The 11,259-nt window shown below is 38.8% G+C and overlaps 1 protein-coding gene across 1 annotated transcript; it reads left to right on the top strand.

Annotated features, from left to right (window-relative positions):
- Positions 1 to 1,580: 1,580 nt before the first annotated feature.
- On the top strand, positions 1,581 to 10,003 carry LOC119887762 (phosphofurin acidic cluster sorting protein 1-like). Its single transcript, XM_038698396.1, has 5 exons — positions 1,581 to 1,696; positions 2,886 to 2,975; positions 4,462 to 4,587; positions 9,361 to 9,505; positions 9,869 to 10,003. Exons 1-5 carry the CDS (start codon positions 1,640 to 1,642, stop codon positions 9,964 to 9,966), a joined length of 516 nt encoding a protein of 171 aa, XP_038554324.1. The 5' UTR covers positions 1,581 to 1,639; the 3' UTR covers positions 9,967 to 10,003.
- Positions 10,004 to 11,259: the final 1,256 nt, after the last annotated feature.

The raw sequence follows: 11,259 nt of genomic DNA, 5'->3' as shown, positions 1-11,259 counted from the left end.
GCCTCTCCTGGACACTTGGATCTTGTTCAGGAATCATTGGGACTGAGGAGAAAGGCTCTCTGTTTGTCGCAGAGTGATAGTGGTTGCGTCAGCAGTCGCGCCTCTTGTCCATTTCAGTGTTGGGATGTGAGCGCTGAAAGAAAGATGAAAGGCAGTAAGTGGGGTGGATTTGGAGGGAGGTCCAGGTGCGATGAGAGGGAGTTGAGGGTGGAGAGGTGTGTTTGGATCGCGAGCGCAATTTTCCTGTCCTCTCTGTCTGCCTTTAATCTTTATAGTTGTCATTAAAGCTTTCGTTTTGCAGTGAAATGTCATACTCTGTTATCACACTTTATGACAAACATGATAAAAAAATCTTTGTCACAAGGATGGCTTTCTCCTCTCCCCTCCTGGAAAACAGCCAGTTAATCTCTTTCTCAACACATTGTGTCAGCCTCTGTCATCCCCAGATCTCTGTTCTCTCTGTTGATGTGTCTCTCAGTTTTCACGTCTCCTGCTCCCTCCCTCCCTCTCCTTGCTTCATTGTCTGACGGTTTGCTTGTTTCCTCCTCTCTGTATCTTTTTTAATTTGTCATTATCTCCCCTCCCCTGTCTCAGTCCCTCTTTTCTCTCTCTCTCTTCCTTTGTCAGCCTGTCTGTCTTTTTCCTGTTTATCCTTCTTTGACATTTTCCATCTCTGTATTTTTCCTTTTGTGTTTTATCTCTTTCTCTTCGATTGCCTCCAGCCAGCCCCGGCAGGTCTACTGTAGTGGTTTACTTTCTGTCTCTAAAGCCCTGGATATGAATTATTGATCAGACTGACCCCTGGCTGCACAGCTGATGTTTGGGTGTGGCGTGTTTTCTCTGATTCCATTTCAGTTCTTTAAGTGCTTCTGGTTGTGTATGTCTCTCCGTGTTTTCGAACAATATAAGCGTTTCTGTTGTGGGTTAAGTAATACAAATTGCACTTACTTTTGTTTCATCAATATTTCTCAAAATGATCATCAATATTTCTCAAATAGAAATTTGACGGCCAGTATAATTTTGTGCGGGTGTGCTGATGTAAGAGTTGGCTTCAGTTGGAAAAAAGACACTTTTACAAAAATAACAAACTATTTTCAGCATGAAATGAATCTTTTATTTTATATTTTGTCATCAGATAAAACACAAATCTTCACTTAAAAGCCTCTGCAAGTGTCAGTTTTTATTTTTTGCTTCATTTGATGGTCCACTGGTGAGTCAGAAAGTGAAGATGAAGCAGAAAGGGGGTGACGCACGCAGTAAATCCTCCCTTCATGAAGGTTATAATGATCAGTTTTTGTTGAAACAATTTTAGAGAGGTGTCGATTCTGCTGTAAGGTCACTTTTTAGACTGTAGTTGGTGGTGCTGTTGAATTGCATTGGGTTATAATGAGAGGCATTTCTCATATTATTAATGAGTGTATATATATACTCACTAATATATACTTCATGGCCAACAGCTTGTTAGCTGTCCACACTCTGGCCAAACCTGGTAATTCAGCTCTGTAGGGGAAGAAATTCACCACTGATCACTTGTTGCATGTTGCCTAAACATCGGGAAAGGCACCATGATGTATCCTAATTCAAGTCTCTTCTTGTGTTTGTCTACAGGCTCTTCAACTTGACTCTGAAGAAGCTGGTCATGCTGAAGGAGCTGGATAAAGACCTCACCTCTGTGGTCATCGCCGTCAAACTGCAGGTATGAGGTATCTCGCCAAAAAATGGTAAAATGGTAATAGTAGCCTAATAAATGTAAAAATCAGCGCAGCAACAATGTTAAAATATTAAAAGTTTTGTTTTCACTGTATGAACACAGTACCAACACCTGACGTTTTTTGTTTACTGAATTAATGTTTCCTTCGTCAGCAGTTTTTCAGCCTCAGCAATTATTTATTTTGCTTTAATCAGCAAAAAAGTATTTAAGGACTTAAAGAGTTGAATTCCTTTCATTAAGTGTGCCAAATCAGCAGATGTTGAAATGCTGCTAAATGAGTTTTTTCAATACTCTGTGTCTGCTGAGTCGTTTGTTGTTTTGTTGAGTCAGGTTATTGGATCTGGACACCCTTCTTTCTCTTTGTTTAAAGCCAAAATACTTTTTGCAACTCCTCCATAGTTGTGTAATTTTTTCTCATACTTGATTCTTGTAAAGTTTCGTAGTATTAAAAGTCCAGTATTCATTTTCTTCTGTACCTTTTTGACACTGTTCTGACAGCAGAAGCAGCCATGTTGGTAAAAGTTAACATGGGTAATTTCAGAAAATACAACATATGTTGTCTGAGTTGGTCTGCTGATTCCACAAAATACAGTTAAGATGGAAATTTAAGAGTTTATCTGTTGTTTCTACCTCTAAATGTAGTGTATTCCTTTATTCCTTCACCTCTCCTCATCTGTTCCTCTTCGTGTGCTCTGTGTTGTCGCGATCTTGTCCATAATTGAAGACATTCTTTGTTGACTCAATACAATTTAAGGTGTTTAAATCCCTCTATAATGTTGTGGCTCCACTCCCAGATTCTGCTCCTTGGCTTGTTTTCACTCTTCACCATCTCAATCTTGTTTTCTATCTAAGTAAACTTATAAATTATCTGCTGTTTCTGGCACATAATACACTTTAAGCTGCTTTAATTCTTCTTCCATGCTGCTGCTGCCTCTTGCTCATTCATTGCTGTCTTCTCTCAGTCAGATTCCTCTTCATCGCCTCCCTCTGTCTCGACCTCCTTTGCTCCTACGCTTGCTGCATGTGGTTGATGAGAGTTCATTGTTCTGACTCTGCTGGAGTTAGCTGGGGCATACTAACAGTAATCTTTCCATCTCTGCCCTTTTCTTTCCCGGCTCTCACGCAATCTCTATTTTGTCTTTTCTGTCTGTCTCTCCTGCCTCTACCTGCTCAGGGCTCCAAGCGGATCCTGCGCTCCAATGAGATCCTGCTGTCTTCAGCGGGGCCGACAGAGACCGACCTACAGCTCACCTTCTCCCTGCAGGTAAAGACAAAGGTTCAGTGGGGTCAGGTGCTTGTCAGTCAAAAGCACGCAGAAATTGACAAACATAAAGCATTCTCAAATTCTCAACGCTAAAAGTGGAAACATGACTGCAGATACATTATGCAAAGTTGATATCAAGCTGAACTATCTTGAATTTTGGGGGAAATAAATAGTTCCCTTTGCCTGGGAATGGAGTGATTATTCTTTTTATTTCAATCATATGCAATCGATTGCATGGCAATTTTATCATCACTGTTTTGTTTTTATCAACACCGTAATTCCTTCACTATGCGCCGTACACAAGCTGTAGCATGACATACCTTGAAGCGTTCATGTGGCTACATGTCACAGACTTGGCCTTTAGCAGATATAATAGCCACAATGTTCATCATCTTCTTAACATATTAGCAAGTGAACATTAGCTTATTAGCACTAAACACATTTCTGGGAATGTCAGTAGTTTTGCTATTGGACATTTGACACAATCTGTACAAAGTTTTGGGCCAATCCGTCAAGTAGATATTGAGATATTTTACCAGACATAACCACTCCTAGATCATTGCTGCAATGTTTTGCATGAGCGTGGGGGTGAACCATTTGTTGGCCTCCTGAATCCCTTAAACTATTTTGGGGGAGTTCCTTAAATGGTCACAACTGTTTACAGTATTGACATTGTATTTACAGAACAAAGAAGATGTAATTGTCACATGCAACTACAAATTAACTTTGGACCACAATAATTAAGCAAAAATGCCATGAGACCCTGGAGGAACTATTCTTATGCAATTTTCTGGCTCTGGTTTGTGTGTAAAGCACCCTTATCTGTCATGAATAGTGTTGATCCCAATCAGAATCTATTTGCCTTTACTTAAAAAGTCTTTGTTGCACAGGTACAGAGATGCTATAAGTAATAACTCATCAACACTCATACAGCATTTTACACTCACTACCTTAGTGCATCCAGACAGAACATGGTTAATGTAATCCCCAGTGGGGTTTCTTCTGCTCTAAATTATCCTTTCCAATCTCCATGTTTCTAAATGCTGCTAAAAGGTCAGGGAGTTTCTCTCTCTGGATCTTACCAAGTGCAGCGAGCCAGACATTATACATTATACATTCAGCTTTCTACAGCAGCAGCACTGCAGAGGCCTATTAAAACCGAGCAACAGAGTGATTTCATGGCTTTGAACGTTGTTACAGGAGCCGGTTTTGTTCCATTTATAGTGCAGCCGGTGACATTCTTAATGATGGGTTATGTCATAGTTGGGATGCGGCTAAGTGGTTCGACACTTCAGGACGCCGGAGACAGGTCAGCGGGTGTGAATGCCTTATGCAACGAGCCAGCTAGATCAGCCTTATTATCATGACCTGGGAAACAAATGGCAGTCTGCATCTAAACCCGTCTAGCCAGCCTGCCAGCTGTTTGTGTTTGTGTATGTGTGCACATGTTGCTTATGTGCGTATATATGTGGATTTGTACCTGCAGTACCCACACTTCCTGAAGAGGGACGCCAACAAGCTTCAGATAATGCTACAGCGACGGAAGCGATACAAGAACCGGACCATCCTGGGCTACAAGACCCTGGCCTTGGGACTCATCAACATGGCTGAGGTACCTCAACTTGATTCAACTTGAGCAATACAACAATAAAATGATACATGGAGGTTTATGAGAAAATCCATTTCTTGAAACTTTCAGAAGTGTTTCTCAATCACTTCTGCGTTAGTATCCCACTTTTCCCAGAATGCCTTTAAAGCTACACTTTTATCACAAGTCCGTTTTTTTCAGTCGAGAAAAAGGGACTTTTGTACTAAAAGGCAGTACACTGTACGTTTTTATAAGGCCTAATTATTTTCAAAAAAGTTTAATTGTTTATTTTAATAATTAAAAACAGGTGTACAATAAATACATTTTTAAAAATAATAATAATTTAATTAAGCCTTAATTGTCTTGACTGTCAGAAAATAGTGAACATTTCCCACCAAAATGTCCAAAATCCTATAACCATTGCGTAGCAACACAAACAAAAAATCATTTGCACACATTATTTACAGAGGTGTTTACTTGATTGAAACAGTAAAGTGTGTCACAAGTATTTTCGGAATTAATGATTTGTGACTGCACTCGTTAATGGCTGCAGGATGGGTGGAGGAAAGGCAACATACGTGCACACGCATTCAGCACAGAGCACCTCCAACAGCAGCAGATGGAGGTTGAGCTGCATGTCCGAGGGCACGTCAACTGTGAGTTGTTGAGTCAGCGGCGTCTCATCCTCCTCAGCAAGACTAATGTCCCAGCTGATCTGAGCTTGTTGACCCAACAAACCGCCGGTCACAGGCTCATTTCCCTAAACATGCAGCCCTCTGCCTCCTGCTCCAGTCCAATCTCAGGTTAACTTCGTTTCACTGTCGTCACAGAGTGATTTCTAACCTATCAGCCAGAATAAAAGGGGATGGTCTTCTCTCATACCCTACGTATTCTTCCTTTTGTCATTCTTATATTCACAGCGACGAAACTTATTTATTGCTAACCTTCATTTAACCTTCATCTAAACACAATTCAAGCGAGTGCACTTTAAAATCAAACCTCAGATTTTGATCTTTGCCCCAGCAATTCTATTCTCAGACACCATAAATGTTGCCGTAAATCAAACTTCCAATTAAATTTGAGCCTCTCCTGCCAAAAGCTCCTCACATTCTGTGTTCTCACAATATGAAGCCTTTATAAAAGGGTTGTGATTTATGGCGTGTGTCTGCACTGCACGTGTGGATGTTCCCTGCGCTTCACGGATGACTGGTGGCTTTCATACGCTGTGAAGTCAGAGTGATTTACAGCATAAAACACCTTGAACTAACTGGCTCACCACAAAGTACTTCATGGAAAGAAAAGGACATGAATACAGACTTAATCAAGATGTAAGTTTGGTCTCCAGGATGTTTGCACTCTCAAAAGTTAGTGGAGTCTTTTATCAAGAGCAAATGAAACCACTTGCAGCAGTAGAATAAGATCAAATTATTCTTGTGACCTCTAAGCCGAACTGCCAGTCCTTTTTTAAATGTATTATAGTGTGCTGCTTACGTCTTCGGCGATGTCTGCTGGCTGTTGAAGGCTGCCCAAATAAAGTCAAATTTTATTCATGAAGCTCTTTCAGCAGACAGGTTGAGCTACAAAGTGCTTTACAGAGGGCAAAGGACACAAACACAGACTCATACGCATGATAGGTTCAAACTCACTTCCTTCGCAGGCACAGTAAAAGTCTGCCGAGAGCTGTGTGTGTCTGTGAATGTCAGAAAAATAATATGCTATAGGGGATACACTCAGGTTTTCTCAAAAAAAAGTCCCAAAGTCTCAAAGAAATGTCATTTATTTTGCCGTTGTGCTTCTTCAATGTGACACGTAAACTCCACTGCCCCAGCAGGTATTGTGAGGTGGAAATTCAAAAATGTATTGCAAGTTTATTTGCAAAGCACATAGAAAGCACAAAGAAAACACTGTCATGTGTAGCCACAAGGGATACTTACACAACAGCTTCGCATTGAATTTGCCCTCATTTCCAAGATTCTCTTGCTTTAAAGACGCCATCTGTGACATACTAAAATGTAGCGTAAAACTGGATTTATACTTCTGTGTTAAGGGTAGAGCTGCAGCTAACAAATATTTTAGTTCATCAGCTGATTAATCGTTAAAGTCTATGAAAAATTAAAAAGCCATAACAAACAGCCTTCACCAACAGTCCAAAACCAAACAGTATTTCATTCATCATCAAATATGATTTTTTTTAAAAGCTGCAAATCCCCAAATTTGAGAGGTGTGAACCAGTAAATGTTATTTGCTTGAAAAATAACTGAAATAATTAATCATTTACCAAAATAAGTTTTCCTTTAATTGACTATTAGATTAATGGCCAATTGTTGCATGTCTAGTTAAAGGGTTACTGTGTGCCTGTGGCGTGTGTAATGGCAGATAAATTTGTATCAATTTAAAATCCTCAAATATCAAAATCAATGAAATTGTCGTAAAATTCCTGTATTGGTCGGACTCCAGAAAGAATGTGTAGTGCTGCAGTGGTGCCATCAACGGGTGAAATAAAACACTGCACCTGAAATTAAAACCCACGCCGTTTGTGTACTCTGCAGGACTCCAGTTAAACCTTTGCATAGTTTATAAGTCCAGGTTAACATTAGCATAAGCAGACAAAAGCCATAAAGTGAGCAAACACATTAACCTCATAGCATCTATGTAAAGTTTGCTAACATTAGCAAACATTTGCCACCTTAAGCGTTTTATTGTTTTTCTTTTGTGAGAGAGAGATTTAATAATATGTTATATTTCTTCTTTGAATAGTTATATTGTATTGTTTTAACTCAAAGAAAAAGGAAAAAGCACAAACACGTCATATAATCGTGTCACTTTGATACTTGTGAAGTTTCAGTTTTTATATGATGTCTATGGTGAAGGGAGATTGATAAAAAAGACATATTAATAAATATTATTACTGGTTGTTATTTTTATGTGCAACATGAAGCCGCCACTAAATGAACAGTATTTTACGAGAAGTAAGTGTCAAAAGACATGGCTTTGTTTGTTTTTTCATGTGCTTTTATGATGCTGAAAAATTACCAACAAGATCAAGAAATCATCTTTAATTTACGTGAGACCTTTTAGAGGATAACAGTGTTGTGACTGCAGTTTTTTTTTTTTTGCAATCAGTTTGCAGCGTGACCTAACTATGCGACATCATGTAAACATTGAGGTTTTCCATTTAACTAGCATTTGCACAACTTCAAACTTCACCTTGCCCTACCTTCAATTACCTCCCACTTCCTCTCTGCTGCCTGGAGCACATAATGCTGTTATTATCTTAGGGATAAAAGTATGATTTTAGACAGAATTCACTGTATGTTGTTCAGCATAATGAATTTCATTTGTCAAGGCAGTAGTTTAACTCTGTGAGCTCTTTTTTAATGGAATTTTAAAAAGCGGTGGCACCATTCAGGAGATGAACCTGCAGTAAATCCATCAGCGGATTCAGGCTATTCATGGAGAAAATTGGTGGAGGAAAAAAAAATCTAATTATACCAGTGTTTCTCATTAAATATGGATATTGCATCTTCGTGATGTTTGCCTCGTCAGATTTGCATAATTGTCTTTCTGCCTGGAAAGTGGTTAAAATTAGCATCTGCGGGAAGGTTTAGAAAGCTACTGACAGCATTTGAAGCGTCTGAAACAGGTTAGCTGAACCTCAGCCAAGCGAATGGATGTAGAGCAGTAATGTCTCTCTTTAATGTGTGGCTGAAGCTGTCTTCATAATAAGCCGCTCAGACTTCATTAACTCTCTGAGTGTGGCCAGACTGCTGAGAGAGGCTGGATGTCAGTCAGTTAGATGCACAAAACACACACAGGAGACATGATGTTGCCGTTTTCTGCAGCACACAGAGAGAACTGAAATTTGAAGATGTTCAGGTTTTCTCTGTTGCTGTCTTTGACAGTTTCTGGTCTTGTTAATCCCTGACTGCTATTTTTGTTTATCTTCTTCAACCTCCTTTTTTCTCCTCGTCCCATTATCATCATCCTCCTCTCAGTTTTCAACATCTGCTTTACGTCTGTTCTCATTTCTTCTCTCACTGCTGTCTAATCTGTCTCTCTGTATTTCTCTCTGTCTGCAGAAGCTTTATTTCAGGCTTCCCCTGTCTCCTGCTCTTCCTCTAATGTCGTTGAAAATCGTGCCCTGTGTTTTTCCCTGCTGTGTGTATAAGAGGAGCACGAGTGAAATGAGGATCTTTTCCTGGGAATTTTTCTATTTGGAGTTTATGCATCTGACTTTCTTGCTTTTTTGAGCATATCCGGATCAAACATCAGAGCATGTTACTTAAAAATTAAGAAAATTAAAATATGGATAGAAACCTGTATATTTCATTTTTAAAATATTGAAAACCAATGTAACTTAATGACATAAAATGCTTCTTTCTGTTCTCATTAAATAGTTTGTTGTATACTCAAGCACAGGTAGGTAATGAAATAATCTTTGTGATATGAAACTGGTTACCATCTAGGATTTTTTTGCTGTCATGATAAACCTTAAATATTGTTTTGTTTTTTTTACAGGCTGCATTTCAAATGCTATCATGATTTATTTTTCCTGAATCAATGAAATAAAAAACAAATCTCCCAAAAGCACCATTTGTACAAAATATTAAAATATGTGTTATGCTGCATTTTCACATGTTGAAAAGCATCTTCATGGGAAGAATACGGCAGAGACTCTTGAAGTAATCTGGTGTGCTATTTGTAAAAGTTGAAGGCTGTCTGAATAAAACCACACGTTGAATGCAACTCACTGTACCGTCGTCTCAACCTCTTCTCTTACTTTTTTTCTATGTCCAGGTGATGCAGCACCCCAGTGAGGGGGCCCAGGTCCTGGGGCTCCACAGCCAGCTGAAGGACGCCTCGGTGCCCGTCGCTGAGATGCGAGTCTACTCACTGTCCAGCCAGCCAATCGACCATGAGGGACCTAAAGCAAAGATGTCTGGTAAGCAGGGCTGCAACTAAGGATTATTTTCATCATCGATTAGTCTGTGGATCTTTTTCATGATTAATTAATTAGTTGTTTGGTCCATAAATGGTCAGAAAATGGTGAAAAATGTGAATCAGTGTTTCCGAAGCCTGAGGTGACGTCCTCAAATGTCTTGTTTTGTTCACAACCCAAATATATTCAGTTTATAGTCAGAGAGGATAAAAAGTAGTTGCTGATTAATTTAATTGTTGACAACTAATGGATTAATCGACTAATATTGCAGCTCTACTTAGCACAGCGTCTTACCACATCTGTCTGTGTTTGTCCTCCTCTTTCAATACGTCCCCTGTATTCTTCAAATGTCCTCTGTCTCTGCAGATCGCTCTCCAGACATCGACAACTACTCCGAAGAGGAGGAAGAGAGCTACTCATCAGAACAGGAGGGCAGCGACGACCCTGTTCATGGACAGGTGTGATTGTATAAGGGCTACAACAAATGATTATTATAGCAGTTGATTCATCTCATGGTTTATTAACTTTGTAAGAAGTGTAAACATTTCGCCATCACATTTCTCCTTTATTATCATACCTTTATTTAACCAGGAAAAAACTCATTAGCGATAAAAAATCAGCAGCACAATTAAAAAAAAAAAAAATATATATATATATATCTATATATATATATATATATATATATATATATATATATATATATATATATATATACATATATAACATTAACATAAAACATAACAATTTACAATCAGAATAAATAGCAAGTTATGGTAAAAATTTCTTAAATATTCACCACAATTCATCAACAACAAGGAACAAACAAAGTAATTAATCATAACATCTCCAGCCAGAAGTCACTTAAAAGTACTTTTAAATGCAACGAGTGAAACCGGCTCCCGGAGACTCAGGACATTTTGAAGCTGATTCCAAGCAAGCGATTGGAAAGATACGATACAGGGGTGAGGGAAGCTACTGTGGACTGGAGCAGTGAGACTAACAGAGCAAATCGGTCACGGCTGGTGTTCAGATTCAACTTTTAGGATAATTAGGAGTTCTTTTGTATTCAACGGAATATTAACGACATTTCAGGCTCTCTTTTATCACAAAATAAAGTGGGTCAGATCGGTCAGCCTGGTCGTCATGTTTCCTTCCCTGTTTGATGATCTCAGACCTCAGCAGTACTTGTGTTATGATTATCGATTGAAACAATGGCCAAAATTATGAAATTAATCACAAGGCTCGTGTTGTTCTATATTTTTCTATTGTCAGTAAATCTCACAAAAAGATAAAAATGCATTAGTCCATATCTCTATTTCTTCTTTCTGACTTTTTGTTCCGCTTAGCTGGGCACTGTGTTTTTATCAAACGTTACTCAACAAGAGTAAATAGTATATTGTTGGGGACTATTTTAAGCCGCAGATTAACACCCATGTCCACTAGTGCTTATCTACAGCACCCTGATAAAAAAAAAAAGAAATACAGTGCACATGTCACACAGTGCGACAGTGCAACAATGGAAGCTCACAGACTTTATACTTAATGTTAATGGGATCAATTCATTGTTGTTTTGGTCTTTTTAATGGGATTTGTTTACAATAAGAAACATACAGAATATCAACAGCCGTATCCTTTTAAAACCCACGTTGTAATAATCCAGAATTAACCTTATAACACTCTTTAAAACGCCTCTCACCTTCTCTCCCCCTCTTTTTCTCTCTTGCTTTCCTTCTTCTGCCACTTTTTCACTGCCTCCT

This window comes from Micropterus salmoides, unplaced genomic scaffold (assembly GCF_014851395.1).
Source record: "Micropterus salmoides isolate LMB-PRFRI ecotype aquatic unplaced genomic scaffold, ASM1485139v1 Ms_hic_scaffold_4313, whole genome shotgun sequence".
Classification (NCBI taxonomy): Eukaryota; Metazoa; Chordata; class Actinopteri; order Centrarchiformes; family Centrarchidae; genus Micropterus; species Micropterus salmoides.
This window is presented reverse-complemented; position numbering and strand designations above follow the sequence as displayed.

Excerpts from the sequence above, each read along its gene's own strand:
- LOC119887762 (XM_038698396.1), top strand. The coding sequence starts at position 1,640 with ATGCTGAAGGAGCTGGATAAAGACCTCACCTCTGTGGTCATCGCCGTC. Across the intron at positions 2,976-4,461 it reads AGCTCACCTTCTCCCTGCAG|TACCCACACTTCCTGAAGAG; the intron begins GTAAAGACAAAG and ends TTGTACCTGCAG. Across the intron at positions 4,588-9,360 it reads GACTCATCAACATGGCTGAG|GTGATGCAGCACCCCAGTGA; the intron begins GTACCTCAACTT and ends TTCTATGTCCAG.